This window comes from Mytilus californianus, unplaced genomic scaffold (genome assembly GCF_021869535.1).
Source record: "Mytilus californianus isolate M0D057914Y unplaced genomic scaffold, xbMytCali1.0.p SCAF_4, whole genome shotgun sequence".
In the NCBI taxonomy this organism is placed as follows: domain Eukaryota; kingdom Metazoa; phylum Mollusca; class Bivalvia; order Mytilida; family Mytilidae; genus Mytilus; species Mytilus californianus.
The window spans coordinates 9,547,924-9,569,228 of NW_026262690.1; the positions used below are offsets into that span (position 1 = coordinate 9,547,924).

A 21,305-nucleotide genomic window follows, 5' to 3' on the forward strand; every position below is an offset into this window, starting at 1 on the left:
CTGTCTATTCGAAATAACCTCAAAAATGTAGTGCACTTTTAAATAGCCTGTGTAGCCGGTTGTTAAGTGTGCACTACATTTTTGACGTTATTTCTTCATAGACAGAAAAAATATCACAGTCATTCCTCAAATAAATAAAATGCTTCGCTGGGCGCAGCTTGATACGACCGCAGAGGTCGAACCCTGAACAGTTGGGGCAAGTATGGACACAACATTCAAGCTTGATACAGTTCTGAATTTGGATTGTGATTAAATATTTGACACAGCATAGGTTTCTGACACAGAAAGAATGTGGTCTAAGAACTTCAATTTTTTTAATTAACCTATTATGGTCCAATGTCCAAAATCAAAATACATGGTTAGATTCAGCATATCAAAGGACCCCATATATTCAATTTTTGTTGAAATCAAACAAAGTTTAATTTGGACCCCAACTTGGACAAACTTGAAAACTGGTCCCATAATCAAAAATCTAAACACATGTTTAGATTCAGCATATCAAAGTACCCCAAGAATTCAATTTTTGTTAAAATCAAACTTAGTTTAATTTTGGACCCTTTGGACCTTAATGTAGACCAATTTAAAAATGGGACCCTAAATTAAAAATCTAAAAACACGGTTAGATTTGGCATATCAAAGAACCCCAATAATTCAATTTTTGATGAAATCAAACAAAGTTTAATTTTGGACCCTTTTGACCTCAATATGAACCAATTTGATAGCAGGCCCACAAATAAAAAATCTAAATACATGGTAAGATTCAGCATATCAAAGAACCCCATATATTCAATTTTTGTTGAAATCAAACAAAGTTTAATTTTGGACCCCAATTTGGACCAACTTGAAAACTGGGCCAAAAATCTAAAATCTAAATACATGTTTAGATTCAGCATATCAAAGAACCCCATATATTCAATTTTTGTTGAAATCAAAAAAAGTTTAATTTTGGACCCCAACTTGGAGCAACTTGAAAACTGGGCCCATTATCAAAAATCTAAACACATGTTAAGATTCAGCATATCAAAGAACCCCAAGAATTCAATTTTTGTTAAAATCAAACTAAGTTTAATTTTGGACCCTTTTGACCTCAATGTGGACAAAGTTGATAACGGGGCCCAAAAATCAAAAATCTAAATACATGGTTAGATTCAGCATATCAAAGAACCCCATATATTCAATTTTTGTTGAAATCAAACAAAGTTTAATTTTGGACCCTTTTGACCTCAATATGAACCAATTTGATAGCGGGGTCCACAAATAAAAAATCTAAATACATGGTTAGATTCAGCATATCAAAGAACCCCATATATTCATTTTTTGTTGAAATCAAACAAAGTTTAATTTTGGACCCAAATTTGGAACAACTTGAAAACTGGGCCAAAAATCAAAACTCTAAATACATGTTTAGATTCAGCATATCAAAGAACCCCATATACTAAATTTTTGTTAAAATCAAACAAAGTTTAATTTTGGACCCTTTGGACCTTAATGTAGACCAATTTGAAAACTGGACCCAAAATTAAAAATCTAAATACACGGTTAGATTCGGCATAACAAATAAATAAATGTGGTCAAAGATTTTACAAATCTAATGCGCCATACTGTCCAATTAAAGATTACTGCTTGAAATTTTTCAATATTTGAAATTTGAAAAAAAAATAATATTTGAAGAATAATTCTTTTTAATTTCTGAAATCTGAAATGAGAAAAAATTGACCCCCACAATTTCTTTAACCCCCCCCCCCCCCTTTTTTCCCCCAAAAAATTCTTTTCCTCAAGATATGGTCATAATCTCAATTCAAATTTCCAATGGAGTTTGCAACCATAATTACCCATTTAAATTTACCATAGTGCTAACTTAATCTATTTTATAATAGAATTTAAAATATAGTGTCAAATCTTTCATATGGATTTTGTTGTAAAAAAAAAAGATGCAACATTTGCAGATATTTTTACTGGTCTTCCTTTATAAATATGCATTTCTTTAAACATAATTAAAAAGCAGTGTAAGGGAAGTAACCAAAACGTTGTATTTGGATTACCTCCCTTACACTGTTTTAAATTATCTTAATTGTTCATTAACCATTACTTTATACATAATTTAAAAGCAGTGTAAGGGAGATAATTTCAATGATGTATTTGATTTATCTCCCTTACACTGCTTTAAATTATGTTTTGTACTAAAGTATTTGTCCATTAACCAGGACAGCCTTGTTTTTCCCCCTTTTTTGCCCCTAATTCTTAAACGGTTTGAGCCATCACCCCCCAAAGCAAATCCTAACCATCCCTTTGTGGTATGGAAACTTGTAGTATAATTTCAGAGAGATCCATACACCGTTCCACAGTTATTGTCTGGAAACTAGAAAATGCTTATTTTTGGCCCCTTTTTGGCCCCTAATTCCTTAACTGTTGGTACCATAACCCCCAAAATCAATCCCCACCTTCCTTTTGTGGTATTGAACCTTATGGTAAAATTTCATAGAGATCCATTCACTTAAACTAAAGTTAGAGTGCGAAAACTAATGCGTCTTCGGACGACGACGACGACGACTACGACTACGACGACGACGACGTCAATATCATACCAATATACGACCACAAAAATTTTTTTGCGGTCGTATAAAAACCTGACAACTGGGAAAGTTTTTTTCTGATTTAAAGTGTATTTCAGGTTTTTTCTCCCAAAAAACATCACAAAAATCAATTACAAATGTAATCATGATATCTTTCAATTTTCAACTGAATTTCTCTCATCTATGATTGCCTTTATTGTCATGCCTATGTCGAGTTAGTTATTATCAAAATTACATAAAGCAAGTTGACATCAAACAATATCCAATTCACACAAGTTAACTGTTAAACCTATTTTTCTAGTGGTAAAAATTGTTCTTGTGTAAAAAAAAAAGAAAATTCTGTGAAACATTTTTCTTGTCTTTTGCACCGAAAAGTTTTGACATCATAAGTCGGCATTAACATCAGACATTCACAAGCTTTTTGTATGCTAAAGATTCGAACCAAAGGAGAAGGTGTGATAAGGTTTTTTTTTTTGGCTCCTTGAAATCGAAATTCAAAAAGTATTATAAATCTATCAAATAATATCCACAGATATTCATAAGGCACAAGACTATCCGTCATCAGCATTTATATTTTTGAAGTTTGTTTTACAGATTGGCAGCATTGGGGTTTCAAACTTCTTACATTTAGAGCAAAACAACATAAAATTGCCAAATAGCATAATTTTGAAATCTTAACATTAACATTCATATATGAGCAACAGCTTTACACAAAAAGATAATTTGCTACAAAATGTATTTTTCTTAGATGTAAGGTGTGTAAAATATCTTTTGGGGTAAAGATATTTCTCATATATATTTTGACTAAAATATTATGTGTGAAATGCCCATTTTAGGTCACATATGTAAATTTCAACATGTTAATGACATCATTGTGACATTACAAGTGACCTTTCTGCACTTAAGTGTGCAGATTAGATTAACCTGTTCATTTACCAATAGAATTAACATTATTTTGAAAGGTTTGAATAAGGCCTTTGACAAAAAGAATATTATCAGGTTAAACAAGAGTATTGAAAAAAATCACAAATCTCTGTTGCCAAGGGGGAAAAGTAGTCTGTTGTGACCTTTGAAAGTCATCATTGACCTAACGAATAGCCAATGGAAATGTTGCAATTTTGTAAAACATTGTAGGATAGGCCAGGCAAATTCAGACATTTTTTGTAGCACTAATTCTTATCGAACTTCGTTCAATGTAATAAGAGAATATCTTCTCATGCCGGCAATAGATAACATATTAAAGAGAAATATAAATATCAGCCTGTCAGAATAAACCAGTTATTTATCAGTTACCTTCAGTTTATTATGTGCTATGTAGAAAAACTTGGATCCTGATAGCATGGTAAAACTATGTGTTTGTGTTGTGTCAGGGTCAGTTGCTGATAAGGTTGCCATAACAACATCAACAGAGTTTTCTGGGATATCTAAAGTGCCATCAACTATAATGTCCTGAAAATATCAGAAATAAAAATAAAAATCAGGTTTGGTCTTGTATTGAAATTCTAACTTAAAATTACATTAAATGACAAGCTGTTTAATCAAATATAATTTTTTTTAATCAGTGTTTAAAACCAGAAAAGATTTATACAGTTAAAGACTTTTAAAATGATTGATATGTTTTTTTAATCCTAAAAAAAATATTGACGAAGACCAAAGGCTGAAAGTTATTTAGAAAAATATTAAAAACAGATAAATTTGAAATATAAGGTTTTCTTGCAGAAAAACAACTTACACTTGGTGCATCATTAGCATCAATGATTGTTAGTGTAGTTTGTTGACTAATCTTAGATCCCTCATTGTCAACTGCATAAAACAAGAGGCTCACTGATGTTTCAGTCTCAAAATCAAATGATTCAGAACTTCTCACATCTGCTGTACATCTAATACCCTGTGTAAAATACATTTAAATATAAAAATATTAAAAATATCTTATTAAGTGCCAAAAGAAATATCAGATCTTAAGGAAAACAAACAATTCAATATAGCATGTAAACACATGTAAACACATGATTCTTTTATATTCATTTGGCTCCTTATATCTCCAAAACCATTTTAACTGTTAATTTGGGAAATCTGACTGAAAATTGTGGACAGTGAATTCAAAAAAGCAATTTAAAGAAAAATAAGAACATCTAACTCAGACTAAAACTAAACTAAAGGCTCTAAGAGCATGTGTCGCTCATCTGGATCTATGTGCCTTTCAACATTGAAGACTAGAATACTATTCATGACTTAGATCTCTTTTTTGTTGATCATTTTTGCTGTTTACAATTTTTCTTTATTTACTATAGTTCTGGTCAAAGATGCAAAATAAAAGACAAAAAATCGTCATTTAAGTCAATAACCTCTAAAAGGAGTCACCCAATTACAGATATATTACCAAATTTCAGATCTTGTCCTGCTGATCAATTTTTCCTGTAATAGTTTTTAAGATAATTGGCAAAAATGCAAAAAAATAGTAAATTGTCATTTAAGTGCTCATAAGTAGTTGACCAAGTTGGGAACTATTTCCACCATGTTGACTGATTAACAGATCTTGTCTTGCTGATCAATTTTGCTAGTGAGGTTTCTATCTATCTATTTTAATTTTCAGATTAATAGGCAAAAAGGCAAAAAATTGGTTAAAATTGTCATTTAAGGGCAAATACTCATATAAGGAGTCAACAGGCAATTTCAGCAATGTTGACTTATTTGTAGGTCTTGTCTTGCTGATCATCCATGCTAATTTGAAGTTTGGGGTAGAGAGTTTGAAGAAGTATAATAGAGTATGGAAACGGGGAATATTTCAAAGAGACAACAACCCCATTGAAGAGCAGAAAACAGTCTAAGGCCACCAATGGGTCTTCAACGCAGCGAGAAAATCCCACAATAATGTATACTAGTTCAGCAAAATGAACTGGAGCAGAAAAAAATATATGCCTCATATATCAAATGTTAAATAATTTTTTACTGTTTCTGGTCATCAATTCATGCAGTGTATTTTTGATTACCTGAGTTAAGGGAATGCATTTTTGGTTGTATAGTTTGATCTTTGTTGAGGTTGAACCAAAGGTAACTGTGTCTGTTACATCAGGATCTAATACAATTAATCGACCAATCAAAGTCTCTGTTGGTTTGTTCTCATCAATGATTGGCCTGTTTGTTTGGAATGATGGTGTCTGCCCAGAAACTGATTTTAAAGCAAGGCCAAATGGTGCTTCATTTACATTCATCACTGACAGTACAAAGTCTCTAGAAATCTGAAATAAGATGCCATTGATAAAGTTTAGACAGGTTTCATTATTGTATCATGTGAACTACAAATTTTAACTAAAAAGACTGAAATATGACACATTCTATCCAGTAGACTTTTTGAATCTATGTAAGACATGTGGTTTTGAATAAAATATTTGTATTAAAGTGAAATGCTTGATAAATAACATGGCATATGCATTTTTGTTATTGACAGGATAGATTTTTGTTTTAATCTGTTAAAAAAACAGCTGCAAAACAACCCCTAACTTTTGATATAAATTTTAAAAAATTGAAAAAAATGATGCAATTTTTACATAAAAGTTAAGAGTAGTTAAATTGACATTCAAATTTTTGCTAGTAGCATTCTACTATAACATATATACAGTCATCAAATTAACACTACCTTACACTATCACCAGTAGTTGCAGATTCACATTAAGCAATTCTGAATTTTCAATATTCTAAGTTATCTGTTTAGGGGATTTGCTCTACTACAAGTTATCTGTTTAGATTTAATCTACTACAAGTTATCTGTTTAGGGGATTTGCTCTACTACAAGTTATCTGTTTGGGATTTGCTCTACTACAAGTTATCTGTTTGGGATTTGCTCTACTACAAGTTACCTGTTTGGGATTTGCCCTACTACAAGTTACCTGTTTGGGATTTGCCCTACTACAAGTTACCTGTTTGGGTTTTGCCCTACTACAAGGTACCTGTTTGGGATTTGCCCTACTACAAGTTACCTGTTTGGGATCTGTTCTGCTATCAGTTGCCTGTACTGTGATGGTATAACTTGACTTTGTCTCATAATTTAGTTCCTTACTGAGTTTTATAGTATTATCTACAATAACGAATGTGTCCTCTGCTTCAGCAGTCAAGCTGTATGTAAATGTGTCGTCTATATCCTGATCTTCTACCTATCAAAAAATATTATAAAACAGTTAATATTGGAACTTTCTTCTAGAATTTCTGGCATGCAACTTACCTTAATTTCACATAAATATCATGTTATATTGTTTTCAAATTTTTCAAGAGATTCATTCAGCTGAACTGGCTTTAAATAAAGCTAATACTAACAATGAACACTGCCCTTTCCTGGATCTTGATATCTATATCTTTAACGGGAAGCTTATTACCAAAATTTAAGATAAAAGAGATGATTTTTCATTTCCTATTGTTAATTATCCATTTTTGGTGACGTTCCCTTGTCACCATCTTATGGTGTTTATATATCTCAATTTGTTCGATTCGCTCGTGTATGTAACAATATATTTGATTTTAACGAAAGAAATCTCTGTATTACTGAAAAATATTTTATATAAAGCACAAAAATGTTGTCATTCATCTCAAAAACTATTTATAATAACCAAACCCTTAAACAGACTTATTCAGAAGGGATATAATTACGATACTGTTGTCAGGTCATTAAAGATGGCATTTTTTGGAATTAATAGATTCACTCATAGGGTTTTTAATCGGAAATAAACACATTTATTCTAAAAACAGTTGTTGGCATGACATGGGTTATGTTCTTCTCATATATTTTATGATGGTATGATACTAAACCCCTAACGGGAGGGATTGTGCTTGATTTTCATATGATGGAGACATAATCTTTCAATCAGTTAAATTGAAGTCTGGAGCTGGCATGTCAGTAACTGCTAGTAGTCCTTTGTTAATTTATATATCATTGTCATCTTGCTTAGTTTTTTCTGTTACCTATTCTAACATCGGACTCGGACTTCTTTTAAACTGAGTTTTACTGTGCGTATTGCTGTGTGTTTGTTTATTCTACATTGGCTAGAGGTATAGGGGGAGGGTTGAGATCTCATAAAACATGTTTAACCCCGCCGCATTTATGCGCCTGTCCCAAGTCAGGAGCCTCTGGCCTTTGTTTTTCTTGTATGTTTTTTTAATTTTGATCATTTATATGTTTCAGAGTTTCGTGTGATGTCCATTTTCGCTGAACTAGTACTTATTTTTATTTAGGGGCCAGCTGAAGCCCGCTTCCGGGTTCAGAATTTTCTTGCTGTGTTAAAGAACTATTGGCGGCCTTGGGCTGTTTTTTGCTCTTTGGTCAGGTTGTTGTCTCTTTGACATATTCCCCGTTTCCATTCTCAATTCTATTAAAAATTTTAACACAAATTTCTATCATTTTCACATGATATTCAAATTACAACAAATAAATGGAGAATGCGTCCACGGGACGCCAATGATTAGCCCGCATGGAAATAACTCAAGGACGGTAAAAGTGACACCACCCAAGTTCCAACTCGATCTGAGTTTTGTGGTAATAAGCATTGCATATAAGTTTCATAACATTAAGTTGAGTCAAACTAAAGTTAGAGAATGAAAACTAATTTTGAGACGTACAGACGGACAAGGGTAATACTTAATGCCCCCTGCTGCAGCTGGGGCATAAAAATGCCTTGAGTACTAAAAATGGGTCAAATCAATACTTTAGCCATGACTTAAGTCTTCAAATTATTAGAATAATTTAGTTTTTTTTTAGTGTTCAAATTTAAAATGCAGTCTTCAATGATGTATTTATTTTTCTTTTATAATTTATCCAATTCTCTTTCATCTATGTTTTGTTAAGTCTGTTCTGTTGTTTAAAATCTCTTAACAAACAAATAACACAATAGAAATGGTAAAATGTCAAATATAACAAATATCTATTCTTATTCAATTTTTACAACATATATCTCTAGTATATAATTCTTACTGAGTGTGGCCACTTATCTTATTGTTAGTGTAGCCACTTTACTTCCTGTTAGTGTAATCACTTTACTAACTGTTGGTGTAGCCTCTTTACCTACTGTTGGTGTAGATACTTTAGTTACTGTTGCCACTTAACTTACTGTTGTTTGGCCACTTGACTTACTATTAGTGAGCCACTTTACTCACAGTTAGTGTAGCCACTTTACATACTATTTCTGTAGCCTCTTTACTTCCTGTTAGTGTAGCCACTTTTTACTTACAGTTAATGCAGTCATTTTACTTAGTGTAGCCACTTTTTACTTACAGTTAGTGTAGCCATTTTACTTAGTTAGTGTAGCCACTTTACTTACTATTTGTGTTGCCACTTACTGTTAGTGTAGCCTCTTTACTTTCTATTAGTTTAGCCACTTTACTTATTTTTGTGTGGCCACTATACTTCCTCTTAGTGTAGCCACTTTACTTAGTTAGTGTAACCACTTTACTTGATGTTAGTGTAGCCACTTTACTTCATGTTAGTGTAAAATCTTTACTTAACGTTAGTGTAGCTACTTTACTTATTGTTAGTGTAGCCACTTTAATTTTTGTTAGTTACCCACTTTACTTATTTTTGTGTGGCCACTTTACTTACTGTTAAGTGTAGCCACTTTACTTACTGTTATTGTAGCCACTTTACCTACTGTTAGTGTAGCCACTTTACCTACAGTTAGTGTAGCCACTTTAATTTTTGTTAGGTACCCACTTTACTTATTTTTGTGTGGTCACTTTACTTACGGTTAGTGTAGCCACTTTACTTAAGGTTAGTGTAGCCACTTTACTTATTTTTGTGTGGTCACTTTACTTACGGTTAGTGTAGCTACTTTACTTACGGTTAGTGTAGCCACTTTACTTACCGTTAGTGTAGCCACTTTACTTACCGTTAGTGTAGCCACTTTACTTACGGTTAGTGTAGCCACTTTACCTACTGTTAGTGTAGCCGCTTTACTTACAGTTAGTGTAGCCACTTTAATTTTTGTTAGGTACCCACTTTACTTATTTTTGTGTGGCCACTTTACTTACTGTTAGTGTAGCCACTTTACTTACTGCTAGTGTAGCCACTTTACTTACGGTAAGAGTAGCCACTTTACCTACTGTTAGTGTAGCCGCTTTACTTACAGTTAGTGTAGCCACTTTAATTTTTGTTAGGTACCCACTTTACTTTTTTTTGTGTGGCCACTTTACTTACTGTTAGTGTAGCCACTTTACTTACTGTTATTGTAGCCACTTTACCTACTGTTAGTGTAGCCGCTTTACTTAGTTAGTGTAGCCACTTTAATTTTTGTTAGTTACCCACTTTACTTATTTTTGTGTGGTCACTTTACTTACGGTTAGTGTAGCCACTTTACTTACGGTTAGTGTAGCCACTTTACTTATTTTTGTGTGGTCACTTTACTTAGGGTTAGTGTAGCCACTTTACTTACTGTTAATGTAGCCACTTTACTTACTGTTAGTGTAGCCGCTTTACTTACTGTTAGTGTAGCCACTTTACTTACAGTTAGTGTAGCCACTTTAATTTTTGTTAGGTACCCACTTTACTTTTTTTTGTGTGGTCACTTTACTTACGGTTAGTGTAGCCGCTTCACTTACGGTAAGTGTAGCCACTTTACTTACAGTTAGTGTAGCCACTTTACTTACTGTTAGTGTAGCCACTTTACTTATAGTTAGTGTAGCCATTTTACTTACTGTTAGTGTGGCCACTTTACTTCCTGTTGGTAAATTTTCTGGCAAATTTTCAGCTTTCATAGCAAGGTTATAAGGTGAATCATTATCATCATCCACATCCACAGTCAAAGTAAACTCTTTACTCATTGGTGGATTTCCACCGTCTGTTACCATGACACCAATACTATGGCTGGTATCAGATTCAAAGTCAAGTAGACAATTCTCATTTCCTTTGGTATCACAACCTTTTCCCTTGGAATTTACCTAGTTATTACATTTTTGAGCTTATCTAATTGTTTACAACTGCATCATATTACTTATTTTACAAATATTTGTTATTAACTGAATAAATATTTCTATACTTCTAGTTTTCCCTGCTAAAAGAAGAAGGAAGGTAAAATTATCTAAACACTTGCCAGTCCATCAATTAATATAGAATTAAGTTTCTGCTATTTTTTATTTGGAAAGAAAGTTTATAAAATGATGAAGTTGAATTTCTACAAGTATTTGGTAAACAGGAAGTTGATGAGTGATGGATGTAAAAACACATCCCACTGTAAAGCATGCTCATTTGAAGGTTGATTCCAAATTTCAAGAAGTTCTGTTGATGGGAAAGACAGAAAGACATAAATCAGTTTACTTCTTCTTTGGAGCGTGGTTGAGCGGGTGTATAAAAGAGTAAATAAGAGTATTTAAAGAAAAAGAATCTATTTCATAGTAATAACAGTATTTCATATATGTCCATTAAATCACTGCTTTGTGTATAAAGAGGCAAACCATTCATCATTTAGATATTTACATTATAATTAAGTTTACAGAAGATTACAATCTGAAAGTAGATGATTGAATCTCAATAAATAAATTGGTCGATCATATTACAGATACCTTAAGAACATTTCCTTCCACTACAAATCTGCCATCAGCATTGTCAGTCAGTTCATATGTAAAAGTCTGGTTTTTGTCAGGATCTTCTGTTACTAAATTTCCCACTACTGTTCCTACTGCACTCATTTCTAAAACCTGTAAAACAGAACCAGATGTAAATAAAATTGAATGTTTACAAATCTCATCAGTTCTTATGTAAGGGTAGCCAACTCACAGTCTTTTTGCATGTAATACATGTTTTTTTCAACTGTTAACAAATACTTTTTGTTTCACAAGGCATGTACAGACATCCATGTGTCTTTAAGACAAACAAAATCTAACTTTGTGCATAAAATAAACTTCCTTCTAACTCAAAAAGTCAGAAATCAGATTAATCATATCAAATCAAATCAAATATTTTATTGTCGTATAAACTTTACAGTTTGTGACCAACATGTATTAACACAATAAACATATATACATACATATCAAACAAACACAATAAAAACAGCATCAAAATTTATAAAAACAAACTAGCTGTTAAGAGTCCCCTGCCCTCAGTGCTAATGACTTTTTCAAGAAGGATCCTAACTTATTTGTTTGTAAAGGCGTTGATGGATTTAGTAAATAATGAATTTTTTCTTCTTCATTTAAATTATTAAAGTTATTATTTTCAGTACATATGTGTTCAAAAAAGGCATTTCTTAGTGTTTTATTATAATCACAATAGAGTAAAAAATGTTTCTCATCCTCTAGTATTTTACATTTATGACAAAGTCGTTCCTCTCTTGGGATTTTAAAATATCTCCCCTTTTCAATTAAGAGGGAGTGATCACTTAGTCTAAATTTAGTGATCAATCTCCTTATCTGAAAATTAGATATATTTAGATAAGATTCTAGTTTGCAATCCTTTTTAAGTTTTTTATATAGATAAAATTTACTTTTATTATCAATGTTTTCAAATTTAGTTTCAATTAAATCTTCATATCTATTTTTCATTTTTAACTTTATATCGTTTTTTATTTTATTTACATCTTTTATGTCCTTACAATTAGAAAGAATATTAAGGTCAATATTAATCTCTTCAACAATATTTTTTGCATATGTATACCATTAATAAGTTCCAGTGAAATCTAGAGACTGTGCTAGAGAAAAAGCTTCCTTTATCAATGGATTAATATTATTATTATATAGTCTAGCTAAATATAAAAAGGTTTGTGTTTTAATAAAAATTCTATAGGCAATCTTCCTAATTCAACTCTTGCTCCTAAATTGGATGCATTTTTTTCTTATTCCTAGAGTAGATTTACAAAATTTAAGATGCATATTTTCAATAGGGGTTTTGTCTGTAAAATCAAGTTGATTAATTTGTTTTCCTGAAAATAAGGCTCTGTTTTTGGCTCTATGAAAAGAAATATATGTATCCAAATATGTTACTTCTGAATTATAGGTCATAATTGGTTTTACTAAAGAATCAAAAAGACTATTTGCTACTTTTATAGGTAGATTATTCAATGATTTAGTATAGGATTGTATTGCAAAAAATACTTAAATTTATCAGGTATTACGACATGGCTTTATATCACATTTAATGTTGCAAGCTCTTTTAATGTATGTTTAATTTAGCCACATTCATTTATTATACTATAAACTGTATTACCTGGCATAAATTATACCTTCTTATACCTAGCATACATAAATTATACCTTCTTATACCTAGCATACATAAATTATACCTTCTTATACCTAGCATAAATTATACCTTCTAATACCTAGCATACATAAATTATACCATCTAATACCTAGCATACATAAATTATACCTTCTAATACCTAGCATACATAAATTATACCTTCTAATACCCAACATACATAAATTATACCTTCTTATACCTAGCATACATAAAATATAGCATCTAACTGAGACTACTATAACACAGAGATTGGTCACTTCCCGTACTGACCAGTCAAATAGTAATTAATTGTAAGTCTTCGATCACGTGACTCGGCACGTGACTCGCAATGATTGACAAGAAGGATTCGACCGCCATTTTTGACAGCGAAAGAGAAAATAATAATTAACAAATGTGGATTTATAAAGAGTGTTATGTTCCGGTAAGTTTGAATATAAGATTTGACATGTTCATAAATGTTGTTTTATAAGCACTTTAAATAAAATAAGTGCAGTTATAGACTTGAATTTACCGACCAAACCGGAAAGTAACCTCGAGTTATTACCAGTCCGTGGGACAGGGTCAATGAGCAACTCACCCATAACTTACATTCAGATGAACAATCTGTTTTCCGGATAATGTATGTGCAAGCCTTAGTAAATACCGATGTAATGATGTAAAATTTGTAATTATATGAAATTCCAATTTTTCTGTATCAGTAAGTTCCCGCTGCAGAACTGAGAAACACACGAGACAAGTTGCACACACACACAACATGAGGTATGATAGGTGAATTTGTATTGTTAGTGAAAGAAATTTAGATTTATATTTGGTTCCCTTGATAATATATATGCAGTCTATACATGCTAGTATAATAATACTATGTAATGAAAATGTGTCACCATGTGAAATACCAGTACATCATGAGTTCCTAAATAGACGTATTTTTTTAAATAATTGACCCAAACATGATGTAAAAAGTACATGCACCTTTGGTCTGCATCCTCTATCAGTTTAACTATTTTGATCCATATTGACATGTTTGGTCAATTACTGCTGAGTCTCAAGTCTCAGATTACTGTCTTAAAAATAGTGAATTGCCTATGCTATAAACTTGACAAACATTATTTCTTTTTATTTATTAATATATTCTTTATTGTAGGAATACCCCCAGAAAGAAATCATGCATTAGAAGAAGGGAGAAGTACTACAGGAGGAAATGACTTTTTTTAGTATTTTTTTTTAATTTCATTGAATTTGTCATGCTTGTCTTACATGGAGAAATAAATATTTAAGTCTTTGAATATACATTTTTATTATTATATACATTAAAACTAAGACAGGAATGCTGAAATTCACTACATTGTGTAACACGCTCAGTTTGGATAACAGTTCAATGAAAGAAAAAAAATAAGTAACCACACATCTTTATATATTAAAGGAATAGCCACTTGAAGCAAACTTTAAGGAGATTTTTATATATTTTTGCTAATGATCATCAGACAACTCCTTTAGTCCAAATGAAGTTCAATGAAGTGGATGTAAGTTATTGGAATGCACCGTAATTACCTTCAACAATGAGAAAACCTATAACGTGCAGTCAGCTTCAAAAGTCCCCGACATGGAAAATATATAACAATTCTCTAGAGAAAACGAAGTGTCTACAATAACAAAGCAATTTACGAAAATTCAAATATGACGGACATGAACCAACAGCAACCACTGAATTACAGGCTCCTGACTTGAGACGGGCACATAAAGAATGACAATGTTAAATATTTTTAGGCGCTCATCACCACCACTAGCATGGGACATTGGTGTAACGACATAACATAAAAACAAACTTTAAACATAATTTGAAAATAGTTCATTTCGGTTTAATCAGGCTGACTACATGAAATATTTGCCACTGACAAGCAGTTGTGAATCGAAGTTGAATTTACAGAAAGGTGATATCAATATATGCTATCATATTTAACATTCTTGTTTAGATCTGACATTGCTACTTATTTATACATTTCGCATTATTTTTGGCTTCTCAGAATTTTCACATGGTAAACTGTCAGCAGTTACCCAACAAAAAAATGTTATAGGAAACCTTTTTACAAAGCATCATGCAGACAACAATTAACATGGTATGTCACCAAACATTGAACAAGCACATTTATATTTGCTGTGGCTAAAAAAACTAAAGCAAATCACAACTCTTTTCATCTGAGTTGCTCAATTATTAGGGTTACAAAAAGCATAGCGATATAACTAAAACATACGACACTTTAACAATAGACAATATTCAAATTTTCAAAAACTTTACGGCTCTGTATTGAAGCACAAAATTTCTTGTCTGGGATTTTGAAAGAGGGCACATATTTCTGGTGTTGAAAAAATGTCATCGTAAATTACCCTAATGAGGTTCTATTTATGTTAACATAGAGATAATTTGTTTATTCAGTCACATAATTTTGAAGCTTCTTCGTTCTGATTTACATGTACTTGCGGTTGATGCTTCTTTTGGAGTTTTTGTAGTTTTTGCAGTCTTTGCAGCAGGGACGTATAGTCATCCTCAGATTCAAAATCTGATGCAGTATATTCACCACGTAAAAGATCAAGATTGAGATCACTATCATCCCAAGATAAAAAATCAATGTTACTGGACATTGTGAATTGAAAAATGAAAATGCCAGTGATATTTTGGGAACATATATATATAATTTGTAGGGCTTATGTTTGCTTTATGTATCCATTGCAGTTATAACCTCTTTGCTCATCTGTTACGTAAGGAAATTACTCATTTACCTTTAATGAAATTTTTTCTCTCTTCTGTGATCGCCGCTTATTACATTGTTTGCAAAAACTTGACCTAATTATCAGACGAAAATTAAAAAAAAGTGGGGGGGGGGGGGGGGTTGAAACTTGTTTGAAAAAAAAAATGTACGTTGGATAATCTGAATGAGGGTCTGGATGGGGGTTCTTTATTTCCTATAATTTCTATGCCATTTTTCTCTATTCTTTAAATCTTAATAACTTATTATTTTCTCTTCTCTATTCTTTATTTGTCGGTCCATTTTTCTCCATTCTATACCTTTTTTGCCCCTATTTCTCCATTCTATAAAACCCCATCCACACCCTCCTGAATCCTACCACAAGTGCACCAACGATATTTGACAAGGTTTACTACAATAAACATGTATATTGGGCACTCAGCAGTGAAATACCTTACAAGTATAGAATAAAAGTTTACTGCAATAAACGGAGCCTCGTGTACCTTGGGCACCCAGCTGTGAAACAAAATTCATCTCCCATGCTTTTGAGACTACCTGTCTTTACAGGTAAAATATTTGTATATTAGATACAATTAACGGACGTGTAGCAAAACAATGTAACTGTAAGATTGATAAGATTAATCACATTCACATTTTCAAGAGTGGCCGCATAATAACAAACTATTAACAAATTATTAATGATTAAAAACAAAAATTTAAATATGAATAGAGATAACTGCATTTGAAAGATAAAAACTATATTCTTTTTTTTTTGATTAATTCAATTTTGTTTTTAAATTATTTTTAAAAGAAAAATAATAATATCCGATACTGTTATAGTATTCTCAGTGATAGGTGATATATGTCGTCTGCTACGGTCGAATACGAAACTACGTTAAAATAACGTAGCTAACTACCGGAGACTCAGATAATCCGATAAATCTATAGTGACCAATCTCTGTGTTATAGTAGTCTCAGCATCTAATAACTAACATACATAAATTATATCGTCTAATACCTAATATACATAAATTATACCTTCTAATACCTAGCATACATAGATTGTACCTTGTTAGGCCTAGCATACATAAATTATACCTTATAATACATGGAATATATAAATCATACCTTGTAATACCTGGCACACACAAATCATACCTTGCAATATCTATCATACATAGATTATACCTTGCAATACCTGGTGTATATATAAATCATACCTTGTATTACCTGGTATATATAAATCATACCTTGTTGTTTGTCAGGTCTACTTTTATTGGAATTTCATTGACATCCATCACAAGTACTGTAAATCTTTGGTTCAGACTTAAATTTCCACTGTCAGTAACCTTGACCTCAATGTCTACAGAAGGCTGTGTTTCATAATCCAAATTAGCACCTGTAATGCCGAAATGAGTCATGTTTAATGCAAAAAAATACATAACATTTTTAAAATCGAATTAAATTATCATTGAAGAAGACAATTAGGATCTGTTACAAAAAATCAGTGCACCATGAAAGGAACTATTGCTGAACATGTTGCTGAACTGTGCTAAACACCATTTTCAGTACTCTTGGCTATATTGTGGCAACCAGTTTTTACTGATGGAGGAAGCCAGAGTACAAGGAGAGAACAACCTACCTTTGGCAGGAAAACCTCCAATCCTAGTCAATTAAGATCAGAGACAAACACATCTCCCACATGCTGGGGTCAACTCAATACCTCAGTTATAAATGGCTAGTGATAAGTAGATGAACCAATTAGACCACTTGGTCACTGAGGACCCCTATTCAAATCAAATGTTTCGTAAAATTATCTTAATTTTACATAAACAAAATGTAATATTTAAGGTGGTACATAACACTATAGGGAGATAACTCTGTAAAAATCAGCTGAATGTTTTAATCACATTCTATAGTTGAGGAAATATTAAGCTTCTCAATGATCAAAATTAGTGTTTGTCAAACTGCTATATATCCAATGAAATTTTTCCGATAAAGTGAGCCTCCTCATGGTGTTTTGATTATGTGATTACTTGGCCGTTTTTAAAGTGAGTATTTGATTACCAGACCAAATATTTCATGATTATTTGATTATTTGATAATCTAGGACTGTATTTTTGATTATTTGATTATCTTGTTTAAAAATATAATTAATGATTATGTGATTATATTGGCAAAAAATTTGTGATTATGTGATTACTTGGACACCCCCATGAGGGGCCTCAAGTGTGGTGGTTCAAGTTTTTTGAAATTTTTATATTTTTGTCAAAGGGTCAAAGTAAATATTTTGTCAAAATTTTATGAAAATTGAACGAGCCAAATCAATTTTAGTCAAGGTGTTTGGTACCACCTTAAATCAATTATCAGTGTTTTGTTAAAAAAAATAAACTGCTTAAATGCCAAATCAACATATCAGTCACATTACATTTTCATAAAAACATTAAAATCAGACTTGCACAATTTCATGTTCACCACTGTATGCTAATTTAATTGGTTTATCTATCAAGGAAGAGCTACTGAACCCATAATATAAAAAAAGAAAAAAAAGAGACCAAAACCCATATGAGCACCTAATTTAATAGAAAGGGTGAACAGAAAAAAGGGAGTACCAATTAAAAAATTATTATTCAATAAAAAATAAAAGTTTCTACTAATATCCACAACCAAGAAAAGATCAAGCTACTATAGTACCATCTGCTATAGATAATTGTCCTGTCTGGGTCAGTGTAAATTTTCCTCCCCCATCATTAGTCAATGTGTATGTGTGGGTATCTGTGTTATCAGGATCCTCAACACTGAACACGCCCAGTGTTAAACCATTAATATTCTCAATAACAGATGGTTGGTCTTCACTATAACCTATTTTCTGTTTAATAAGATAATGTTCTGTTGATGAGATTTTTTTTTAGTGAATCTATAAAAATGTTTTATGTTCGAAATTGTATTGTTGTCTTCAAAAATATTTTAAAACAATTACATCCACCCATCAATGTATAAAATAACTGTTGACAGCTTAAAACTTTTAAACAAATATTGTTCTTTAATACTTTTACGGGCATTTGAAAAGGACTGTCATATATAAATATTTATTTTCAAATGAAAAATATGAAAAATTGTTGTATTTCTTTCTTGTTTAGCTGTTCCTCATCAGCCTACTCATCATTTATTTTCAGTATTCTGAGTTTGTATATGTATTCATACAAGAGAAGATTCAAGTTTAACATACATGTAATCTCTTTATTTTTCTATTTGCAAAAACTACATAAATAAATCGCTCACAAAAGCTAGTTGGTTAACAGTATGTACTCTTGACAGTTTTGTTCATATGTTTAAATCTTAGGCCTAAACAATTTTTCTGGTTTCCCTTCTTCAGATAGGGATGGGTTTATGCCAGTAAAATAACCATCTTGTAATATGTATGAACTTACGGTTGGTGCTTCATTGACATCTACGAGAGATAAAGGAAACATTTCCACTGTATTCTTTCCATCTGTATTTGTCACCTGACAAACCAGAGTGTACCGAGACAGTAGTTCATAGTCTAATGTTGCTCCAACCAATACTGCAGCTGTACATACTCGTTTCTCATCCTTCAAAAACAATAATACAAGACAAAGTGACCTTCGGTATGCATTATATGATTAATTCATGTTCTCAAGCATACCTTTGTTTTAATGAGGATTTTATAATGGTAGACTACCTTTGTTTTGCTGAAGCAACTCCAAAAGTCCAATTCTAATATGACGTTTCTCTTTCACTTTGTAAATTAAAGAACCTTAGTGAGCGTGCTCACATACCCCACGTCCCCACATTGCCATTGGAGAAATAAAATAAGTGTAAGAAAAAAAATTTGTATCAGAAAAAAACATTGAATCATAATTTCCTGTCAATATGCACTTCTACATAGTATGTCCTTATTATCTACACAGTTTCATGAAATTCTGTTGTGTGGTTTGAGAGGAGTTGTAATGACAAAAGGTTGCAGTAGTATATTGGGCAAATAAGTTCAAAGGGGCGTAACTCCTTGAAAAAAAATTGAATCGTAATTTCCTGTCGATATGCACATCTACGTAGTATGTCCTTATTATCTGAAAAGGTTTCATGAAATTCTGTTGTGTGGTTTGAGAGGAGTTGCGATGACAAAAGGTTGCAGTAGTATATTGGGCAAATAAGTTCAAAGGGGCGTAACTCCTGGAAAAAAAATTGAATCGTAATTTCCTGTCGATATGCACATCTACGTAGTATGTCCTTATTATCTGAAAAGGTTTCATGAAATTCTGTTGTGTGGTTTGAGAGGAGTTGCGATGATAAAAGGTTGCAGTAGTATATTGGGCAAATAAGTTCGAAGGGGCATAACTCCTGGAAAAAAAATTGAATCGTAATTTCCTGTCGATATGCACATCTACATAGTATGTCCTTATTATCTAAAAAGGTTTCATGAAATTCTGTTGTGTGGTTTGAGAGGAGTTGCGATGACAAACTGTTGCAGTAGTACATTAAAGTAAATAAGTTCAAAGGGGCGTAACTCCTAGAAAAAGAATTGAATCGTAATTTCCTGTCGATATGCACAACTACATAGTATGTCCTTATTATCTAAAAAGGTTTCGTGAAATTCTGTTGTGTGGTTTGAGAGGAGTTGCGATGACAAGAAACAGGACTGACGGACTGACGGACTGACGGACTGACAGACTGACGGACGGACGGACGGACGGACGGGTCAAAAACATTATAACCTCCGCAACTCGTTGCGTGGGGTATAACAAGCCATGTTCTACATGAAATAGAACATGGGGTGCACATGATTGACTCTACAATTGAAATTGCAATGTCAGTTGCATTTTGAACAAAGAGGGAGATCAAAATGCATGGCTTTGTTGGTAATCGCTCCATAGGAAATTATATAAAATCATTCTAAAAGTAACTTTACATGTATTTGTTTATTTTTTTAATTGTGAAATAGGTTTTCTACAAGGTTTTGGCTTCATCATATTAAAATGGTTGCCTTTCAAACATGTCTTATTTGAAGGTCTGCTTAGAAGTACAAAAGTTATAAATTTTCCTATTAGAATCGAAATAATTCTATAATGCCATGCTCTATGCTCATTTTAACATGGGCAGGCATTATATCTATCACCAATGTACAGGATATTGACAAATATAATACCTACTCAAGTTAAAATAGCCTTTGTTTCAGTAAAGTAAAATTGTATGTGTAATGTTTACACCTAATGCCAAACATTTAAGGGGTAACATCAGGATATCACTAAAAACATTTATTTAATAAAAGGAGATTGTAAAATTTGATTTTTTTAAAACTAAACAAACTTATAGCTTATAAATGAAATGTAAAAGACAAAGCCAAAATCAAATGAGTATGTGAGGTATATGTGAATGAGACAGAAACCTAACAAAGAAATAGAATAAAACCACAAGAGACAATAGCCAGTCATACAGAAAAACTAAAAATTATAATTTCAGACAAAATCTCACCTTTGTCACACAAGTGGAATTTGAAAATTTAACTACTCCAGAGTTTTCTGTATCCTCGACACTGAATGTCATATCTTGTGTTATATCTTGATGTTCTCCTTTAATGGTACCTATCACTGTATCAATCGTAGAGTTTTCAGAAACAGATGGTTTATTGTTATCAAATGATACAGCACCACCAACAGAGGTCAAGGTTAAAGTTATCACTGTCTCTCCAATAACTGTTATACTGAAGAGCCTTTCAGTCTATAATAAAATATATAAATATTATATTTATCAATTGTAACC

The 21,305-nt window shown here is 32.0% G+C and overlaps 1 protein-coding gene and 1 long non-coding RNA gene across 21 annotated transcripts in view; one reads left to right on the top strand and one right to left on the bottom strand.

Annotated features, from left to right (window-relative positions):
• The window catches only part of LOC127737426 (protocadherin Fat 4-like), a 74,542-nt gene that overhangs the window by 35,328 nt on the left and 17,909 nt on the right, over positions 1–21,305 (bottom strand). For 19 of the 20 annotated variants that reach the window (XR_007999484.1, XR_007999487.1, XR_007999490.1 and 16 more), the window contains exons 13-22: positions 21,018–21,263; positions 18,956–19,117; positions 18,219–18,393; positions 16,775–16,923; positions 11,112–11,246; positions 10,248–10,490; positions 6,551–6,724; positions 5,564–5,812; positions 4,306–4,461; positions 3,867–4,022 (exon numbers count right to left, since the gene is read on the bottom strand). Coding sequence is in view for 4 of the 20 variants with exons in the window: in XM_052248085.1 (XP_052104045.1) it covers positions 3,867–4,022; positions 4,306–4,461; positions 5,564–5,812; positions 6,551–6,724; positions 10,248–10,490; positions 11,112–11,246; positions 16,775–16,923; positions 18,219–18,393; positions 18,956–19,117; positions 21,018–21,263 (1,845 nt within the window). In the remaining 16 variants the exon portion in view is untranslated. Of the gene's footprint in view, positions 1–3,866; positions 4,023–4,305; positions 4,462–5,563; positions 5,813–6,550; positions 6,725–9,201; positions 9,226–10,247; positions 10,491–11,111; positions 11,247–16,774; positions 16,924–18,218; positions 18,394–18,955; positions 19,118–21,017; positions 21,264–21,305 lie in introns of all 20 variants that reach the window. The other variant, XM_052248083.1, reaches the window with a different exon arrangement.
• LOC127737428 (uncharacterized) lies at positions 13,005–14,066 on the top strand. Its single transcript, XR_007999498.1, has 2 exons — positions 13,005–13,204; positions 13,925–14,066. It is a non-coding gene; the product is annotated as an uncharacterized LOC127737428 (long non-coding RNA).